Source organism: Callithrix jacchus, chromosome 13 (genome assembly GCF_049354715.1).
Source record: "Callithrix jacchus isolate 240 chromosome 13, calJac240_pri, whole genome shotgun sequence".
In the NCBI taxonomy this organism is placed as follows: Eukaryota; Metazoa; Chordata; class Mammalia; order Primates; family Cebidae; genus Callithrix; species Callithrix jacchus.
In genome coordinates this window covers 116,544,396-116,566,795 of record NC_133514.1, presented here as the reverse complement: position 1 = coordinate 116,566,795, position 22,400 = coordinate 116,544,396, and the positions used below count along the sequence as shown (strand labels likewise).

The following is a 22,400-nucleotide window of genomic DNA, read 5'->3' as shown; positions in this document are numbered from 1 at the left end:
AGTGAAGCATGGTCCTCTCCCATAGTGAGAGAGAAGGCAATTTTGAGGACTTAAATAGGAAAGGAGCAGGAGGCTGCCTCTGCTTTCCAGAAGCATCTTCAGCGTGAAGAAGTAAAACGTTCCAGTGCTTCAGAAGTATCAGCATGCATATTGGTACCTGATGAAATCCCTGTCCTTGTATCGCGAGCTGTTCCCTACCTATGTACCCACCACTGCAGTTAGTTTACCAGATGGAGGGATAATGCTAAGAATGGTTTACGTTCTTGAGGACTACCTTTGTGCTCGTAAGGCTCTTCGATTTCTAAATGTGGAAAGTCGTGCATATTTTGCCTTATAATTACCCAACAGTCCGTGTTTAAGCATACAAAGGGAGTCTGTTACATACTAGTTGAACTACCTGTTTTACCCCCCGCATCTGCAGAACTATGTCCTGTGTCGTCCCTAGGGCTCCATTACTTCCACTTACACAACCCCGTTGCTTAGTGCTATGATAATAGTTCTTGATTGAAAACCTATAATTCTAGACAAACCACAAGCCTTGTCACAGATAGAATGGTGACAGTGCCTGCAAAAATTCTTTTACGTAGGAGAGAAAGGAATTTAAATAGGAAACTTGAACTTTTAATCAATTTGCTGCTATTACTAAAATTAGTCTTTACATAGTGCTCTACTGGGGGAAGCAGAATGATTTTTATATGATGAATCTTTTATCCTTTGTAAATTGAGTGAACTTCCTGGTGGATTGATCTAATTAGAGGACCTGTCATTATGCCTGGCATGCGAATCTGCATTTCAAGCTGATTTGGAAATGTATGCATTATTTTTGGTAAAGAAAAGTCTGCTGTCAGAAATAGAATGATTTACTATGGTCAAAGCAGGTGGTTATTTTAATGTCTCGCTGTGGAGAATTAGATGTTTTTAAAGAATCAGCGTTCCCTTTTTAACACAAAACGTGAATATGTATAACTATCACAAATTGTAAGAAGTATAGCGGAAAGCATATTAAGTTGGGTTTATTTATACCTGGTGTAATTTATTTGATTTGCCGGATATTTACAATGAAGCACAGTCACTAGCTTTTTAAAATATTGGACTTATTCAAAACTATCAGACAAAAGCCTGTCACTTGACGTGTTTTCACATTAAATTTATCTTACTAAATGTATCAGCGTATGTCTATACTTAACCTTGTAGACATATAGATCTGCATAAAAACATAAAACTTGCTGATTTGTTAATTATATGGCCCTTAAAAATGTGCAGTTGGTTTATTTTATGGAGAAATAGAGATGTGTTTTCAATAGTGTTAACAGGTACTACACTGATGAGATGTATGGTTTTATACAAGATATGGTAAAGAGAACTCTGATAGGACCTTAAGGAAATGGGAGTCTCAGAGACTGTCTTTGCTTCTAGCTTCGGACCTTAAGTCCCTTTAGTTGTCTTGTTAGAGCCTTAGTCTTCTAAACTGAAAGGAAGGACTCTATGAGATCCATTTTAATTGTGAAAAAGCAAAACTGCAAGAAATAAGCTTTGAGTTTTAAAAGTGTGAAAACATGTTTGTAGCAGAATAGCCTTCATATTCCAGTTAAATAAAGGATGAAATGTCTTAGCACTTACACATTACCTTGTACAGAGTATATGATTAAGAAGTATTTGTAGAATTGAACTAACTAAGCCCTGTTAAATGTTTTAGTCAAAGATAGAGGCATATTCATTTGTTACTGAATTAGGGATTCAGATGAGGGAAAAGCATTTGGTACTTAAAAGTAGTAACTAGTACCAAACAGGATTTAGTTGCTTAATTATTATTTAAAACTGTCTTTGAGTAGGAAGCATTACAGTACGACTTTGAGGAACTTACTAAGATTATTTTATTTACCTATATTTTACATACATATTTACAAAACAGGTGACTTTATTGACATGTTCACAGTAATCTGTCATAAATTTGGGACATGCAAGCTAAGTTTTTCAGTAAGAACTTGTTGGCAGACTGAGCCGGTATGTATTCTTGCAACATCTAAGCACCCTGGCACTGTGCCTCTCAAACTTGTAGTTGTGGTGGTAACACATTTCTATGATAAGACAAATTATTTAGTAGAACGCAATATTTGCTTTAATTTTTAAGATCACTTGAGAGACTTCTAAGAAGTTTTGGGTTTGCTGCAGACTGTACTTCCAGATTTCGGGGGACCTGGTTTCAGTTTCTTTGCAGGGGTGCTGTTACTAGGAATGCCTTTGAGAATCACGGCTCCAGTCTCAAGGGTTGTGCTTTCAAACTGTGATTCCCTGGCCTTCTTGTACTTGTGACTCTTAGTTTTGAAATTAAAACAACACCTCCCCCCAAACTTATTACAGATTCAATATGCTAAGAACAATTAGAAAATACATGGAGTTTTGCCCCTTAAATCCTCCCCATTTAAAAAAACCTTCACCAATAAATTTTATAATTCTGTGAATCAGATCTATTAACTGTTAAGCATTGTTTTCTCCTTCTAGACCTCTTTTATTTATATTCCTTGTTTACTTTTCCTCTAAGAGAAATGCAAAAATAAGTTTACGTAGTGGGCAAAAACCGCAATTACTTTTGCACCAACCTCATACTGTAGACTAATACAACCTGCTTTCTCAGTTATACTGTTAGTGATTCAGCAGATATTTATTGAATGTTGCTCATATGCCAGGCATATTGTGGGTGCTGAATAATCAGTATACTTGTCCATGTAGTTCCAGTGATAATAAGCAAGACAGGAAAAATGTATAGTGTTGGATGGTGATGTGTACTAAGGAGAGAAACAGAGAAAGGGCACAAAGTGTGTGTGTGTGTGCGTGGCAGGGGGTAGGTCGGGGACTCGTTTGCAGTTTAAATAGAATAGCCAAGGAAGGTCTCAGTGAGATGGTGGCATTGTAAATGGCTGAAGAAACTGAGGGAGCAAGCCATATAGACACTTGGAGGACATCAGGGATCTATTTCTAATTCAAACACTTCACTTGGGTTGAAAATGTAGATTTTAGTTGACTAAGGATTGTTAACTCTATGGAGACAATGCAATTTAACCAATCCCTATACCGTTTTTAGTGTTTTTTTCCCCAGTGCAGACAACTCTGAGATGGACATTCTTGAGTGAACTATTTGCACAATTCTAGAAGTGGAATTCCTGGCTTAAAAGAGCATATGTGCTTTTTAAGGATCCTGGTTTCCAATATCAGATTTGGCTTTCCATAATGTTTATCGTACCACTGTATCTTGTCCTACTGGCAGTAAATGAGGATGCCTGTTTCTTTGTAACATAGCCAGCATGAATCATTATCATTTATTTGGTCTTTGCCAATTGCTAGATTGAAATTTATCCATCAGATTAATTTACTTTTTTTGTTTCTCTTGGAAAGGCATAGGGTAACAGTTTTTATCTCTCTGGCATCTTATTGAGGAAATATATAATGACTAAAAGCTGTTAACTGATTCAGTAAGATATTTAATATCTTGAATACATTTATATTTGATGATAATATTTATGTTTAAAGCATATGTATATATATAACTATTCATATAATGCTTAGGGTATGTATAGACTCAGACTTGTAGGCACAACCAACTCTTCATACTCTCATGGGCTTAAGGGTTACAGGTTTGGAGCTCCTGATAGGAATTATTATTTGACTGAGGAATGATAGAAATTCCCTTTACTTGAAGCTTAAGTGTTAGAAACCTTTGTCAATTGTAGATATTTTATCTTCGAATATGTACCATAAGTTAACATAGACTTTATAAGACTAATAACCATTTAAAAATAAGTCACGCTTTTAAATAATTTTAGAATGTATTACAAATTTTGTTTACTCTGTTGACTAATGACAGTAAAAGTTTATAATACCTTCTAAAGTTATTTATGTCCACCTGGAACCTCAGGATGTGACTTTATTTGGATATAGGGTCTCTGCAGGTATAATTAGTTAAGATGAACTTATACTGGATGAGGGAGGGTCCTAAATGTAATATGAATGATATCCTTATAAGAAGAGGCACAGAGACCGATATGCCCAGAGGGAAGGTTGCTTTGTGAAGATGGAGGCAGAGATTAGTTATGCAGATACAAACTAAGGGACATCAGAGATTTCTGGCAACCACCAGAAGGAGGAATGATCCTCCCTAGAGCCTGCAGAGGAGCATAGCCCTGTTGACAACTTGAGTTTGGACATCTGGCTTCTAAGACTTGAAACAATAAATATCTGTTCTGAGTCACCCAGTTTGTGAAGGCAGTCCTAGAAGTGAATGCAATTAGGAAATTATATTTTAATTCTGGTAAGTATATTAGGACCACATCAGTGGAGTCTAAGCTTTTCTCCTGTGGAAATCTGTTTAAACAAAATTTCCAACAGAAATACAAAATATATAACACAGGTAGAATTATCTGATTAGAGGAGGAGAGGGTAAAATTTCCAAATTAGCATTTCTACCTGTCCTTTCTCCCTGTCTTCTTGCCCTGCAGAGCACAGATTGAAAACCATTGGCTAGAAATTCATGTAAGACCAAAAGTACATGGAGCACCTTTCACTGAAGCTGGGATAGAAAGACGTGGAGCCAGCATTTTTTTCCTCAGTGCTTTTTTTTCCTCATTTTTTCCTTTTTACTTTCCAGGATCTGGAAAGTTTATTTTATGCAACTTATTTTTTGTTGAGATGCCAGTGAGGCAGATGATCACTAATATTTATGGAGGTCCTACCCTGTTGCAGCTACTGTGCTTTTTTCTAAAGAGAAAAATCTACCAAGATTTCACTCTGTGGCTTCTCAGAAGCATGTGGGGAACTGTGCCTGTTGAACAGGGCAGGCAGGTGCCAGTGGGTGATTTGAGCGCCTACTGACATATGCATATCTTGATGACATCTTGAGGTAGGCTACAGGCTACACTGTCACCTGGCCAGCTTAGGCCTAGGGCAAGGGCTCCTTTTCACTGCTTGTGGCATCTAATAGGTTGTGCTCAGAGTTGGGCCATGCTCTGTTAAGACTGGTTGTGTGTGGAGTTCATACTCCAGCTTTCAGGGGGTGGGTTAATTATCCTTCCTTCCAAGTTCTTAGGACACCTCTTTTTTGCTCCCAGTTGTTGCCTTCCTATATGAGTGTTCTTTCAAATATATCTGGGGAATTGGCTTGGTATGAAAAACTGAGGGCGGTTAAACTATCAGTGCACAAAATATACATTCGATGCAATGGTGTTGGTGAACTTAGTGTATAGATAATGTAGTCTCTAGGTTTTAGCCACTTCTTAAGTAGCATACCAGGTAGGAGATGGGTCAGTAACCAATACCTGTGTGTTGTGCATTGCTTAAAGCAGAAGCTTCCAAAGCTTGCCTAGAGAAATAGTGTACCGACTCATGGTTTTCCGGGTGGGCACTGCCTAGACATGCAGGCTGTGAGCTGTGCGATTTCTGGTGTTTCGGTTCCCTCAAGGGGCTGTTGAGTACTCCTGGTTTTGAGGACTGATTTTAATAAAGTTTATTGTAGAAACCTCTGAAAAAGACTCACTGCATAAAAATGTTATATGCTATTTCATTGAATCTAAAAAACCATTGATTATAAGATACACTACTATTTTCTATAACACTAAAATAAAAAGATGGCCAATGAAAATATATTGCATTGAATGGGAGAAGTTAAAATGTAAAAAAGTTTGTGGATGAGTATTTGGTAGTTTGCCTGTGACTGCAGAAGCTAGAGTTTGAACCCTCAAAGATCAGAAATGTCGTAGATTATGTTGACAGTTCTAGTTCACTAATTTTAAGTTTTAAAAAATAATCTTTAATGGTTTCTGGTATATCCAAATTGGCCAATCAATACATTAAATTTATCATTTTTGTTTCCATTTAATGTATTTGATATCACCTCTTTGATATGTTGAAACCTTTAACGAGAGTGTATGTTTCTAAACCTTAGGGTGAAAGCACATCAGAGTAAGTACGGTCTTCTGGTTTCCCTACCAGGACACTAAAGTTTTCATTGTCTCTTCCTCCTCCTTCCTTTTCTTCCTTCCTTATCAACTTACCTGAAGTTTTTCAATGAATAATCTTTGGAGCTTATGAATCCTTTGGAATTTTGTAGAAGGGAATAGATAATTCATGTTATTTGATAATTATATAATTTGATTTTCCCATATTTACTTTCAGAAAGGGGCCAGGGGTCAAGTTTTCTGCAGGCTCTGCTGCCCTGTGGTGCCATGGCAGAGATGGGCAGCATTGGGAGAGCTCTTTCTCTTGCTATTCTGGGCTCCTGGATAGGTAAGTAGCAGAAGTAGACTGTCACTTTTGGGGGCCTCTAGGCATGGGGTTATTAGAGAAAGTTATGATGCTGTATATACCAAGTTGCTATTTTGAGCTTGCTAAGAATAGGGATGTGTAGGAAGACAGTACAGCATGGAGTGTTTGATGAGTCATGGGCCTGTCACCACTATCCTTATGAAATGAGCTTTATGAAACGAAACTTCAAAAAGTGACAAGTAATTTGAATTTTCCTTTTATTAAAATGTTCTTCAAAATTATTCACTTTTGAGTTGATAAAGACCCTTGAAAAAGGAAAAAGAAGATTAAAGAGTGTTTTCCTGAAAGCTCAAGAGCTGTGTTCATTTCTCAGCTTTCAATGTCTGGAAGCCCATTTGTCACGGCAAGATTCTGTACTGTGACTCTCAGCACGAAGATCCATGGAAACTTAAAAAAAATTTTTATGTGTAATTGATGCTGATAAGTCCATAGATTTGTTCTGTAGTAACATTTATGGAATACCAGTTATATGCTAAGCCTCGTGGGGAACCTGAAAGCTTGAGATGATCACAGAGAGACATTTTACACTGTAGGAAGCTAGGCCCACGTAGTCTGCATATTGCAGAACTGTATGATTCAGACATAAGTTGCTGGATTTCAAGTTCTGGGCTTTTAATAATGTATTATAGCTATCGCAGCTAACAGTGTACATGTTTATATATACATGTCCCTGTATTTTAAAAAAGAAATTAAAAGCCAAAAAGGATATTTAATTAAGGACATTAATTTCAGCTTAAAATCCTATGCTCTGGGAATAGGCTGTCTTACAGTCATCTGATATGAGAAACGGAGCAAATATTAATTTGGTTCATCCATCCATTAAATATTTGAGGATCTACTCTGTAGCAGATACTGTATTTGGTGCTGGGACACAAATGGTGAGTCACTTACATGTTCTCATGAAGCTGATGATCTAGTCAGGCAGATTTAAAATACAGCAAATCATAATAAGTTGGGTTATCTGTTGTCAAGAAAACAAATGGATCCTCAAATCCAGAATAATGGGGTGGCATGGTAAGCAAGACTTACCTAAGGAGGTCCATTTAAGATGAGATTCAAGAGCTTTGAGAAGAGCTTGCCAGTGAGTGGAGACCAGAGGTGTGGAGGTGGGGGATCCAGATGCTTGCAGGAACAGGGTGGTGGTGAGGGAGCACATCAGGTGGGGCTTCCAGGCTCTGGGAAGGAGTGTGGACGTCATGTAATTTCTTAGATTATCTTGTTTACTTGTTTACCTGTCTTCTCTAGAAGTAGGGAAGACAGAGAGACATAGGCAAGTGGGAGGTATGTTTGGAGACGTAACTGACATGATTTGTTTATGAATTAGATGTAGGGAAACAGACAAGTAGGAATTCGAAGCTGTTGACTGAAGCAGTAGTACAGGTTGAGGTGCTGTTGGCTGAAAAGGAAGGGAAGTGGGGTTCAGGCAGAAGAGAGGGCTAATTTTAGTAGAGAGGAGGTCTCACTACGTTGCCTCACTATGTTAGACTGGTTACAGCTGAGGGTCTGGCATGTGTGCAAAGGAGGATGCCAGATGGATGATGGATGTGTCAGTCTGGCTCAGGATGAGACTTGGTGAGGTAGGCAGTCATGGAGCTGGGTGAGGTGGCTTAGGGAGAGGGCGGGGAAAGGAAAGCAAAGACAACTCAGGAACAAGCTTGGAGGACCTGAGGCAGTGAGAACCAACCAAGCAGGCAGGGGAGAGCCCTGAGTTCCAAGAAATTGAGGAGAGGGTGTTATATGAAGCAGAAGAGGACAGAGCCTGAGACACAAGAGCAGTCAGTGACCTGCGGCCTGGGGAGGTGAGGGGAGGAGGCAGCAGGGTGTGTTGGATCCTCAGAGTATTGCAGGTGAATACAAAGGAAGGGACTGGCCAGTCATTTTCATATTTACATGTGTTCTATTCTACACTGAAATGCAAGAAGCAAAAAAGTAGGGGCAGGGAGGTGGAGGCAGCAGGTGTAGACAAGTATTTGTTTTTTTTTGTTCTTTCCCAGAGCTTGGCAGTGTGAGGGAGCCTAGAAATCAGACTGTGGCTCCAGAGAGATTGGGTTGGGGAGAAGCAAAGGAAGAGTATGGTTTCAGGATGAGAGATTTGGGGTGATTCAGAGGCTGATATGAACAGTGTGGAAGAAGGAGGCAGGAACTGGAGGCTGAAGATCTTGTGCAGAAACTGTGGGGACCTAGAGCACAGGTGCTTCCATGGGAGGAAGTGAGCATTCTCCATTAGAACGTGGGAAGAAAGTGGGAAAAGCAGGAATATTGGGATTGATTCACAACATGAGGCAGGGACAATGACATCTTTACATTTGAATTACCGTGATACTGAAAATGAATACACACAAATTAACATTCTTAGGGAAGCTAATTGGTTTAAAGCATTTTCTTTGATAAACATTTTAAACTTCTTTAGTGGTCCTGCGTCTCACGCCCTCTTTCCTTCTGTCCCTGTCATTCTACACTGAAATGTAAGAAGTGTCATTCTACACTGAAATGTATTATACAACGTGAAATAACTAGAATCCAACAGAAAGTAATCCAACATGGGTATAAACATTGATTGTACCTGGTTAGAAGAAATTGTGTGAACAATGATTAAGAATGTAGTCAATCTCCACTATCTTAATTATAAAGTAGAGATTTTCTCCTTTTGTTAGGACACAGAGAGAACCCCTTTTTCACTAGGTTAGTCCAGCCAGGAGGAAGGTAAAAACCTCCTGAGTTCCGGTCTTAAATGGGATTTTATTCCAGTTAAATAATTCTGGTGGTTTCTTGATACTTTTCTCAAATGTCTTTAAGCCCAGCTCTGTTTTTTTTTTTTAAATTGTACTAATTAAATATATAATAGGTCCGAAGTTTTGTGAAATAGTTAAATGAAAACAAAAATTATAGGTAACGAATAATCCAAATGTTCACAGAAGTATGTTTTCTTGCAACTTTGGTGTCTTTGCCATTAGAGACTTTTTCTCATTGAAATTATCTAATTTATTGACTCTGAATGGGTGGGGTTTTATTTGGGGGATTGATTTAATTAATGTTTAAACAAAGCTTTTGTTTAAACTCTCAAAGTCTCTGGCTAACTATAGCTAGAGCTTTGACACTTACATGGTGATACATATTCAATAGGCATGGCGTTAACTGTCTTTTTCCTGAGGATCTATTTTATTTCTTCTCAGTATTATCAAAATTTTTGGACTGATTATTTTCCTGTGAAACACCCAGTAATCTGGATTCTCTTGAAAAATAAACAAATTTAAAATTATAACAATCACAAGTACAGAGTATAGGCAAGCCCTTTTAAATTGGGTAATAGGTGTCTCCCCCCCAATTCCTTTATCCCTAGAACTGCCTCGCACCCCCAGCGCTTGACACAATTTGTGGTAGCTCTCTTGTTACTTGTCCTTTTGCTGAAGATTTATAGAGAGGCCCACTCCTGACTTCTTGACCCTAGTGATACTTTCTAGTCATTTTCAGATTTTTACTGTGTTTTATAGAATTCTGAGATCATAGAAATAGGTGGAATATTGAGACTACATCTCAATATCGTATTTAGACATATATATGAAACAGACACTTCAGAAAAATTTATGGCCCTTAGTGTCTCCTTGAAGCCCCAGAGGAAGCAGTCAAAAGCCTGAGGGTGTTCGGAAGGCGGTGCCTGGATTTGGTGTGGACGAGATGGGAATTAGCTGATATTTCCCATTTTACTTACTTTTTTAGGGAAAGGGATTCTGTGTTTTTCTTATTAATAGCTAAGAATGTGTTCTCTGATTGTCTTTTTATCTCAATAAAGAAACATATGTAGTTTAGGCCAGGTTTGGTGGGCAACATGGTGAAACACCACACAAAATGAGCCAAGCGGACATGTGCCTGTAGTCCCAGCTGCTGGGGAGGCTGAGGCAGGAGAATGGCTTGAACCTGGGAGTTCTAGGCTACAGTAAGCCCGATCATGCCACTTCATTCTAGCCTGAGTAGCAGAGCAAGACTCTTTCTCTACGAAAATAATAATAAAAAATACGTAGTTTCATGGGGCATACTGAAATCCTGCCTGTTGATTCACAGTGTGTGAACATGATTAAAATGCTGAGGAAGTTAGCTCTTCCAACCCTTGGCTCCATTTCTGGTTTATGTCATGAGAATTAGAATAACCAGAAAATTTCAATAAGGAAAATAATTGAAGATGAGGGTACAGTTTGCCTCTTGTACAGGAGTCTGTTTATGACCTGTTTACAGATGAGCAGCCAGTTATTTTCTGGGTGATCTGTAGATTAAGTCCTGGTTCACTCTGGTGATTTATTAATTTTTTCTCTTTTTGCAGAATGCCTTCAGAAATCTTGCTGAAGATATTTTCCTACTTGGATGCTGTGAGCCTGCTGTGTACTGGATGTGTGAGCAGGCGCTTTTATCATCTAGCCAATGACAAGTAAGCAGAAATCCAGGTCTTTGTTATGTTTTGATGACAATTTGATGGAAGTCAGGAAAACTAGTAAGAACTTTTTAACCATTTTTAAAAATTTAAGAGAATTCAAGAGTATTTTTACACACAAGTGGAAATATGGAATGCTTTACTATGAAATTTTCAAATATTTGTATTTATATGCTTAAAGGAATGTACTCTGCAAGGACCAAAAAGATCAAACTTATCATTGCTGTAGCTGTTGGAGAATGCAGCTTCAGGTCTGTTGCCAGGAGGACTTGTCTGTGTTCCCCCCAGAATCAGACCTAATCACAGAGTCTCAAGCAGCACGTGCAGGGACTGCTGGCTTTGACCCTGGCCCTGTGTTTGCAGATAGAATGAGTGTTCTCTGCTGATGGCCAAGTAGATCCTAAAGAAAGAAAAGGAAGAGGCTAAGTTAGGTGTATTTAGCTCCTCCTCCCAAACATGCCAATCAGGTTAACTTACTCTGTGGGGAAAGTGAAATGGACTGAGAGAAGCCAAGACTGTCCTCTCCTGGAGGCTGTACCCTTGGAAGCAGGGAACCAGAAGAGAGGGTTTCACCTGCGCTCATCTGGGCTTGCAGGGGTGTCTAGGAACAAAGGAGAACAAACATCTCCTTCTGTTTGTCATTATAATTGTAGCCTGCATCTCAGAATTATATCTTGAAGGGAGAGATGGTGAAATCCTCCTGATTTTCAGTGAGGATTTTGTGGCCTACAACAGAACATCTTGGCTTTTTAGGCCCCTCTCTTATTTATCTTCAAAAGATGAGACAAGTATCCTTCTCACATAAAACCTGCATGTCAGCTGGGGAGGTCAGCAAGATGAGAGGGAATGCAGATTTTAACTGGTGGGTTTGTTTACTAGGTAAGGAGATGGAGAATGGCAGAGGAGGGCTGTCGTATTAGTTAACCCGGGAACATAGTGGGCAAGAATGTCACTTTGGTGCAGTGGTTCTCAAATGCCATCCTAAGAAGACTACATATGAACCACTTGGGAAAGTGTAAAAAATTTCCATCCCTAGTTGGCATTTCTAGAGGTTATATTTTAGTGCTCTGAAATCTGCATTTTAAAGATTCTCCAGGTCATGCTAGCGAATAGTCAAGTTCTGCAATGACTCATCTCATCCGTCTTTAATGTTAGGTGTATGCCTCTTAAGTGAAGAACTCAGAATAAGCCCTCAGATCTTATTAAAGCTGTCCTCAACCATTCTCTTGCTCTCAAGAGGACATGCACTGTTCCCTGGTTGGAAAGGGTGATTTTTCTTTCAATTAAGGAGATGTTTCCCGTATGGAAGAATATGTGTCTGTCTGTGTCAGTACATGCACACACACGCACATCAATGAGTGAAATAATCATGGTCTTGACAGTAGTTATAGAATGAATTAGAGCAATTTTTACATTTCTCTTTCTCACTGATTGCTGTATTTACGTAGTTGGGATTTGTTTTTTTCCCCAAGCCTCATGTTGAAATTTGATCCCGAGTGTTGGAAGTGGGGCCTTGGGAGGCCATTGGGTCACCAGAGCAGATCTCTCCTGAATGGCTTGGTGCCTTCCTTATAGTTGTTGCTTTAGAGCTGGTTGTTAAAAGAGTGTGGCAGGCCTCCCTCCCTTCTCTTGCTCACTCACTCCCTTTTTTTTCTCTCTCTCTCTCTCTCTCTGCCTTGTGATCTCTGCACAGTTGGCTTCCCTTGGTCTTCTGCCATGATTGGAAGCTTCCTGAGGCTTCGCCAGAAGCAGATGCTGGTGTCGTACTCCTTGTACAGCCTGCAGAACTATGAGCCAAATAAACCTTTCCTTTACAGATTACCCAGCCTCAAGTATTTCTTTGTAGCAACACAAAGGGACTCAAACGATCTAAAAAGAGATGAAGGTGGTCACTAAAAGAAAGCACAGCAAGGCATTTTTCAAGGAAGGAATCAACTAAATGTCTAAAACTGTAGCATTCTGGAGGGTTCTTACTTTATTTATGGTCAGAACTCAGACTTCAGATAAGCTGATAAATTATGTATTTCTTAGTTTCTTTACTGTCTCCCCTCTCCATTTCACCTGCATGGTGAAGAAACTGGGCCTTTAATCGGATGTGGAGCATGGTTCTAGTGATGCTTTTTGCATCACTAGATTACTTATGTGCCCTCCTCTCTTTCTTGGAAGTTGTCATTGGGAAACAGGAGTTTCTGATGAAATTGCACTCACATTTCTTTTGTTTTTTGAAGGACATATCTAAATTGTGCTAAGTTGCATTGTACTTTTTAGTTCTAGCCAAAGCCAAAGTCTGATCATAAAGTCAAACTACATAAAAGGATGTGTGGTAATTGAATGAGTAATTGATAAGTGTTTTTGAAAAGTTGAAGTAGATACTAAATGTTGCTTCTGAGGAGAGGGCAGGCACACATAGTATAGTGAGTTACACTGATCACTTATTGGAAGACAGGCTTAAAGGGCAAGGGACACCCCAGTGCTCCATCCCAGTGATGGGGGCTGCTCCCTTCTGTGTGAGCACTGGCCTCTGCGTGGAATTAACAGGGATGTGTGGATGCGGTGGCATCTGGTTTATCGCAAGGGGGTTTTATTTGCTATGTACTCTGGGAAACACTATTTATCTAAACATTACATTGGCCCCATTTTCTGAACAACTTGTTAGAAGTTTCCCTGAGCCCCTGATTGGTAGTCATATTAGATAAATATGCCCTTGTCCTCTAATCTGACTAGGCCTTCTAACAGGGTGGAGCATTTGGGGATCGAGAGGTAAATGTGTTTGGGTTTTGGAGACTGTGAAAAGCATCTGAACCTTAACATTTGTGTATTATAAAAAATCAAGAGCATCACCTGCAATATAAAATGTTTTTACTTAGGTTTACTTATGGTTAGTAATATATGATCTTGTGTATGAGCATAGTTCATCATACGAATATTTAGATGTGGTTATTGTTACTAAATACATGTGGAGTTTATGCTGTGATTCCTCTCTCTGTTGCAGTGTTTGTTTTTGCAGTTTGTAAGTGCTAGCACATGTAAAAATAGTATCAGTGGTGGTTTAGGTAGTGCTGATGTGAGGAATTCAAGGCTCCATAAAGATCCTGCTAAAGGACACTTAAGTAGAGTGAGATGCTGAGTAAAATAAATTTGAAGAAAACACAAGCAAGCTTTTATGCAAAGGGAGTTTTAAAAATGTCTATTCAAAGGATTTTGGTGAAAGAGTTTTAGCTTTACTTAGGGGTGGTCAACTAATTAGTGTATTGCATCTATCCACTTGCATAGGAAAGTCCAGAAATTTCTGAATTGAAAATACAGACACTTTAAAAGCTGATCATGAAGTGATTTTACAGGGTGAGAAATGACTTGAGAAACTCATACTAGGAAGACTTGTCAACCAGGGTCTGACTATATGTGAGCTTCTGTTTGGTGGGAAGTTCATGTAATGTCTGAGTCAAGGAGGTGGCATTCTGAAGTCATGTGTTTGAGAAATGGTCCTTTTCGGCTATGGTTAAGGAAATAGCTCTGCCTCCCCAAAGCACCCAGGCTTATCCCCAGGGGTCCTGCTGCAGTTCAGGACCACCGCTCTGTGGAGGAATCACTTTCTCCCTGCAGCCTCCAGGCCATTGACTGCTTCATTCCATGCTGCTCTTAGTAGTAATGTGGAGACATAAATGGGCAAATCGTTAATTTTTAAAATGCAAAATTTGGCTTTCAGATAAGGAATTGATTTTAACCCCTGCCTCAGTTTTTCCTGTGTCTTTCTTCTCTTCCCTGATGAAGAGTACTGGCTCAGAGGGAAGAGTCCTCAGCTCACTGCCACTGCTCATGGGACTTCTCAGCCTCTTAGCAGAGATGAGTGGAAGGAACAGACTTTGAGTCAGAGCTGAGTTTGAATTCCCACATTGAGGCTTATTATATGGCTCTCTGAATTTGGGGAGCTTATTCAGTTTCTTTGATCCACTTCTTTGTGATTGAAGAGGCAGTGAAACTCAGGTGATAAAAGAGTGTGAGCTCTGGTTCAGATCCCAGCTTTAATATAAACTTGAGCGCACAGACCTCGGCCAGGTTGTTTTGCATCTGAGCCTCAGTTACAACATCTGTGCATTGGCGACAGGAATAGCAGTGCCTCCTGGTTTCTTTATGAGAAATAAATGAGTAATATGTAATACATAAATTGCTTAATTGCTTATTAGCAATTTACAATCAATTATCATTAAACAATGCTTAACACATAGTAAGTGCTCAAAAAACTTATATTGACTATTGTTTAGTTGTTACCATTAATAAACTTCGCTTTTTTGCTCCTTCTGAAAGCATATTTTTTGTTGAAAGTTAAAAAGCAAAAAAATGTACAATTCTGTTGTTCACTATTGAAATTTCTTGGTGTGTGTACATATATCCTTTCTGATCTTTTTAAAAGCATGTATATATTTAAAAACAAGAATCATACTACTTATACTTTCTTTTAAAATAATAGATTTCCTATTCCATTACTGATGTAAGAGGGCAGTGGTTTGGATGATCCTAAATGACATGAGAATTATTCACTTGAGAGTTGACCCTGGGAAATGGGCTTTTCCTGTTTTTTAAATGTGTTTTTGGTGGTGTTGAATTTAAAACACTAAATCTCAAACTGCAATTCACTTCAACAGATGAACAACTGTAAATATGCTTGACCTATTTATGGAATTGGATTATTTGAAAATATGCATTCTAATTTGAGATATAACTACAGGCAGGTGACAATGTCTCTAATTTAACACATTTCTTCTTTCCCCTCCAGTTTTATTTGGATCAGAATCTACTCAACTGCTTTTTCATCTACAAGATCAAATCGGAAAGTTAGTTCAGTACAGAAGATAGCTACGTCTATGAGCTTTCTGTCAGTTCAGAATAAAGAAGCTGGTTATTGGAAGAAAGAATATATCACAAAACAAATAGCATCTGTAAAAGCTGCACTAGCCGACATTCTCAAACCTGTTAACCCTTATACAGGCCTTCCAGTTAAGACCAAAGAGGCCCTCAGGTACGCAGTGTGTTCTTGAACAGTGGACACGGTGGTTACTTGACAGTACTCTAAAATGTTTGTTTATAACCAAAAGAGAATGATGGTATCAGCTCAAAGTATTGTGTACATAGGACATATGTGCAATTTAGATTGTGTGGGACTGTCTCTCTAGTATTTCTGTGTATCTATAAAGTATGCAGCATTTTCCTCTTCCACATAGCCTTCTGCATTTGCTGATTCAACCAACTGCAGATCAAAAGTATTTGGGTGGGCGGGGAGGCGGGTGGTGGGGTGGGAGGGGGGAGGAGGAACCTGAAACAATAACAGTATAAAAAAGAATACAAATAAAAACCAATACATTATAAATAATAACAACAGTTTGCACAATATTTACATTGTATTAGGTATTATAAGTAATCTCGAGATGATTTAAAGAGTACAGGAGGAGGTGTATGAGTTATATGCAGATACTATGCCATTTATGTAAGGGACCTGAACATCCACAGATTTTGGTATCATGGGGGCCCTAGAACCAATTTCCTGCAGATCCAGAGGGATAACTAGTAAATAGCCTAAAGTTTTCATGAAAAGCAGAAGTAACGTACTTATCTGCTTTAGTACAGTAAGAGTGTTCAAGGTCTCTTCTGGGCAGAACTTTTGTCTTATTTATATATTGCCAGTACCTGTAAGATCATGGATGTTCAGGAGGTGTTAGGTGAGGAGAAAAAGTCTAAAGAGAATACCGTTGTTGAAATGAACATTGTAATGGGCATGTTCTGAGAACTTGGACTTTGGCTTTTAAGGATCTAGATGCTTTAGAGGAGATATGTGAAATTGCCTTTAGCATTTTTTTTTCAATGAAGCAAACATTGCTAGCTTGCTTTCTTTTCTCCAGAATATTTGGTTTAGGTTGGGCAATTATACTGAAAGAAAAAAGTGGAAAAGAACATATCATGGAGCATGTGGATCTTTCCATAAATGACACCTCAGTTACTGTTATATGGTATGGCAAAAATTGGCCGTGCCTAGCATCATTGTCAACTTTAGATTTATGTGGTGTGACACCAGTTTTTATGGACTGGTATAAAACTCCCACCAAACATAGGTAAGTACCAATCATCAGAACTGTTGAGTGAGAGCATCTTATATGTAAATATTACTTGGCATTACTTTTGTAATTAAAAAATACCAGCAGCACTTTTTAATTTTATCACATATTAAATGTACATTCTGCATCACTGTAGAAGAGGAAAAGTGTACATTTTATCACATTTCTGATTAGGTCTAAATTTAAGTTCCTCGTATCTTGGTTGTCTTTAATGGTAGGGAATGATATTCTAGTTAACGAAATTTTCTGAATGATTGTTGGCTAACCTTTGAGGTTTTTCATTTTAACTAGCTTAGAAAAATATATGATATCTTCCTTCTTTAGTAAATGGTATACTAATCATCATCTAAATGTGAGGAAACCAAGTGATAATTAATAGTTATTTTTTCTGCCTTCTATTGAACTTACTAGATATGTGATCCTGTGCAAGTAACTTACTCTTTCTGTGTCTCCTTTCTCTCCTCCGTAAAATGAGACGATTGTTACACTGGTGTAGTATTTAGCATATATGACTGCAGTGAACAATATCAATCAAAAGGTATCACTGTAATATGCATAGAACAGCTAAGTGTGCAGCACATGGGTAATGCTTAGTGAGCACTTGACTATTCTGTTGTCAGGTGGCTTTGCACTGAGTTCATATTCACTAGGAGGCTGGCATCTGCCTTTCTGGGCAGATCTCTCAGGTTCTCTTTTTCATCACTGATTGCTTCCTTTTAAAAGCTGGATTATGGCATGCATGCATAGCATCCTCATCTCTGGAGCAAGCTAACATAGCTTTATATAAGATATATTGCAAAAGTAAAGGTAATACCTGCCTTCTTCCATGTTGGTTTCCTGCCCTCCTGTCTCCTTCACTGTCTCAGTGTCCTTTGACTTTTCAGGAGTATTTACTGTGTTGTTTTCTTACCATCTTTGCATGCTGCAGTTCCACCCATTGGTTTCTCGCCCGTCTGTCCTCACTATGGAGGATACTGCAATATCTGACATTAGTGCCTGCCATGTCCATGGAGGGTCAGGGTTCTTTCATGGTTTCTCTGGATACGGACACTTTTTTTTTTTTGCAGCTCTATAACTGGAGACTTTGTTTTGGCTCCTCTCCATGGTGCCTGCTCTTTGAGCACTGTTTTAGTGATTACTGATCTCCCTTTCCATGTTCTGAATGTAAGACTGTTCAGACCCCTTAGTGCTGGCAAATCCAGGTTTTATTGTAATCTAAAAAATATTCTTAATGTTGTGATGAAAAATGAATTATTTTTCCTGAATATGTTACTGAAGATACTTTTGAAACAGTTACCTTTTTAAAAATGGTACTTTTATTTGAATAAATCTTTGAAATTTCATATGGTATCATAAAGGAAACCAGCTTTTTCTAATGTCGCAGTTAGGGTTTATTCATTTCAAAATTATATTTGGAGAATAACTCCACAAACTGTACTAGTTTTGCTAAACAGTATATGTTACTTCGCATATCATGAAATGTTATTTACAGATACGAGGACAAAATAATTAACAGTAATTCAAATGATCCTGAAGAATTCAGTTAAAAGGATAATGTTGAATTGCAAAGCCCAGTTAAAGACAGTATGTCCCTGAAATTGTCATCAAGGTCAGAAGTAATGGATACTACATAGTGTCAAATGCTGGAATTCATTGGGAAAATTCATTTAATGTAATTTATTTCTGTGAAATTTCAATGGACTTCAGCCAGCCTTTGATATACTATGATACAAAGAAACCCCAAAAAACGAAAAGTGTTTTTTAGGAATTTATTTTGATTGGCACTTTTGTTGCAAGTTTGTAGTGAATGCTTTCATTATGCAGGAATAGAAATCCTTGTATGCATCTGTGTGACAGCCAAGAAGAGACTTTGTGATTTTTATTTGGGTCTTTTTTGTTTTCTCTATAAGAAGTTTCTCAACAACAGTGAAAGCTTTATCTATATAATTTGGATTTCCCTGTAATTTATACCTTTCTAGTCAGACTCTAAATTTTCATCCTTGCCAGCATTTTCTATTCTGCAGCTGGTGCTGTCCCACTCTAAATTTGTAAGAACTGTTGAGGAAATGTCAGCCTTAGTTTCTGTGTCTGTGGCTGTAAGGCCAAGCACGTGAGGACTCAGTACGTTCTGAGTCTATTTAATAAACATCTGTACAGCCAGATTTTGAGAGAAGAGGGTTTCTCACATGCCTACCCAGCCTCCTGTATTCACATTAGTGATGATACTAGCAGCGACTGCTATTTATTGAGCACCTGCCCTGTGTCCTGTGCTCTCATCCCTGCTGAGCAGGCTAGGGATCTCACTCACAAAGAACCAGCTGTGATAGTCACGAAGTCATTGTAGATTGAAGCTAAGGTTTTACCTCAGGTTTCCCTGACTCCATCCTGAGGTTCCAGACCCTGCATTTATCTTCCTCCAGTGTATTCTGCATATGCTGGGTTTATTTTTAATATATACATCACACACACTGACCGTCTCTCCTTATCCAATTGTGGTTCTCTGCACAAGAAGTTCTTTTGAAAAGTTGAACATGGGTCTAGGGTCATGTGGTAGCCGCTGATTTGGTTTTGACGCCTCACAGTCCCTTCCACTTTGAAACACGACTGCAGCTGGTCTCCTTTTGAATTCGCTTATTTAATGTACCTATTGCCTGCTGGCTTGTGCCTGAGGTGCTGGGCACCAACTTTTGAATGAGATGTGGCCCCAGCTCCTTAGGGATTTCAGTGTAATGCTGTGTTAGTGTCTCCTTTGTGAAAACACTGGTGATTTAGTTTATTTCTAATGTGTCAGCTTTCACTGTCTCTGAGTTATCCTTGATAATAACTTTAAAAGGCCCAGCTGCTTTGTGACCACTTCCTGAGACTACCTGTTCTTATGTCACTTGAAATAATATATCTTTGCTTTTGTGTCGTTTCACTCAGTTGACTTGGAATACACATTGAGAGTCTACTTTAGATTGTAGTATTGTGCTGGGTTTGGTAGGAATAGAACAGGAGACAGTTCTGCCACTTCATCACTTTCGTGTTACTTCATTTTCCTTCTGGCTAGGTTGAGTTGATGGCAAGAGCAAGGTGGAAGGGAAGAAAAACCTAGCTGGGTCGGAAATCTGAATGTATCAATTTTGCCATTTATTCATTTGTGTCCCCACCCTACCAATGTGCCCCTTAGTTTGAGCACATCATTAACATGCTCTTCAGTTAACATTTGTGATACACATTTGTGATGCAGAACTGACAGCTCTGGAGACAGGAAAGCTCACTTCTCTCTCTCCTTCCCTTGGCATAATATTCAAAGACTCCGATGGCATTCTTTAATTGCAAAGTACAATTTGAGTCATTTGACTGAATCTACCATGATTGGCTGTGACAGACTTATTCGGATCTTCTGCCTGCACCCTGGCCTCCTGGTTGGACTCTGGAAGGTAAGACTTGAGTCCCTGTATGTACTGTGTCATTTCGCCATCACAATGCCATGTTTACTTGTCATTATGTATGACATGAAATGTAAAATTCTTTAAGGCTTTTCAGTAACTGCAATCCGTTTACCATCTCACTAACTTCATTTTTTCAAGCTAACATGGCCCTTTCTGTTCCCCTGAGGCTGCTCTGCTGTTCTGCTATCATAAAAACCAAACCACTTCTTCCGGCCTTCATGTTTTTCTTCATGTTATTCCTTTAATGTCATGTGATGTTGCCCCTTCCAGTCAGTCCACGTTCCTTCTTCTCTTCCTTCCATGCTCTTTCTCTGATGTCTCCCTTTCTTTCTTTCTTTTTTCTTTGCAAGATACCTAGACCCTATATTTTGTCTCTACATTTTTTTTTTCTTTTCTTATTGTACTATAGGTTCTGGGGTACATGTGCAGATCTTGCAGGATTGTTGTATAGGTACATATATGGCAAGGTGGTGTGCTACCTCCATCCTCCCGTCACCTATATCTGGCATTTCTCCCCGTGTTATCCTTCCCCAACCTCCTCACCCCCCGCTGTCCCTCCCTTAGCACCCCCCTGCAACACACCCAGTGTGTGATGCTCCCCTCCCTGTGCTCATGTGTTCTCATTGTTCAACACCTGACTATGAGCAAGAACATGCAGTATTTGATTTTCTGTTCTTGTGTCAGTTTGCTGAGAATGATGGTTTTCAGATTCATCCATGTCCCTTCAAAGAACATGAACGCATCCTTTTTTATGGCTGTGTAGTATTCCATGGTGTATATGTGCCTCATTTTCTTTGTCTAGTCTATCATCGTTGGGAATTTGGGTTGGTTCCAGGTCTTTGCTATTGTAAATAGTGCCACAGTGAACATATATGTGCATGCGTCTTTTTAATAGAACGATTTATAATCCTTTGGGTGTATACCCAGTAATGGGATTGCTGGGTCAAATGGAATTTCTATTTCTAGATGCTTGAGGAATCACCACACTGTCTTCCACAATGGTTGAACTAATTTACACTCCCACCAACAGTGTAAAAGTGTTCCTATTTCTCTACATCCTCTCCAGCATCTGTTGTCTCCTGATTTTTTAATGATCACCATTCTAACTGACATGAGATGGTATCTCAATGTGGTTTTGATTTGCATTTCTCTGATGACCAGTGATGGTGAACATTTTTTCATATGTTTGTTGTCCTCATAAATGTCTTCTTTTGAAAATTGGCTGGTCATATCTTTCACCCACTTTTGAATAGGTTTGTTTATTTTTTCTTGTGCATTTGTTTTAGTTCTTTGTAGATTCTGGATATTAGGCCTTTGTCAGATAGGTAGATTGCAAAAATTTTTTCCCATTCTGTTGGTTGCTGGTTCACTCTAATGATTGTTTCTCTTGCTGTGCAGAAACTCTTAAGTTTAATTAGATCACATTTGTCTATTTTGGCTTTTGTTGCCAATGCTTTTGGTGTTTTAGTCATGAAGTTCTTGCCTGTGCCTGTGTCTTGAATGGTTTTGCCTATGTTTTCTTCTGGGATTCTTACAGTGTTAGGTTTTATGTTTAAATCTTTAATCCATCTGGAGTTAATTTTAGTGTAGGGTGTAAGGAAGGCGTTCAGTTTCTGCTTTCTGAAAATGGCTAGCCAGTTTTCCCAGCACCATTTATTGAACAGGGAATCCTTTTCCCGTTGCTTGTTTTTGTCAGGTTTGTCGAAGATCAGAGGGTTGTAGATGTGTGACGTTTCTTCCAAGGCCTCTGTTCTGTTCCATTGGCCTGTATCTCTGTTTTGGTACCAGTACCATGCTGTTTTGATTACAGTAGCCTTGTAGTATATTTTGAAATCAGGTAGTGTGATGCCTTCAGCTTTGTTCTTTCTCCTTAGGATTGTCTTGGCTATGTGGGCTCTCTTTTGATTCCATATGAAGTTTAAGGTGGTTTTTTCCAGTTCTGTGAAGAAGGTCAGTGGAAGCTTGATGGGGATAGTGGACAACATTTCCCTTTCTATGTGTTCAGCCTGGTCATCTCCCAAGCACGTTCTGATCCTGTAGGTGCGGTATTGAGTGAAATCTGCTCTTCAGGGTCACGTGTCTAAGATACTACCTTTTCTCTCTACGTAAGATTTCTTGTTT

General features: G+C 38.9%; 1 protein-coding gene across 9 annotated transcripts in view; it reads left to right on the top strand.

The window, feature by feature from the left end:
- FBXO15 (F-box protein 15) overlaps positions 1-22,400 on the top strand; it is a 448,818-nt gene that overhangs the window by 1,301 nt on the left and 425,117 nt on the right. For 6 of the 9 annotated variants that reach the window (XR_013525945.1, XR_013525946.1, XR_013525947.1 and 3 more), the window contains exons 2-6: positions 6,166-6,276; positions 10,631-10,735; positions 15,513-15,755; positions 16,633-16,842; positions 20,075-20,267. Coding sequence is in view for 5 of the 9 variants with exons in the window: in XM_008979980.6 (XP_008978228.1) it covers positions 6,166-6,276; positions 10,631-10,735; positions 15,513-15,755; positions 16,633-16,842; positions 20,075-20,267 (862 nt within the window). In the remaining 4 variants the exon portion in view is untranslated. Of the gene's footprint in view, positions 1-6,165; positions 6,277-6,993; positions 7,194-10,630; positions 10,736-15,512; positions 15,756-16,632; positions 16,843-20,074; positions 20,268-22,400 lie in introns of those variants that run through there. The other 3 variants (XM_078348264.1, XM_002757329.6, XM_078348263.1) reach the window with 2 other exon arrangements.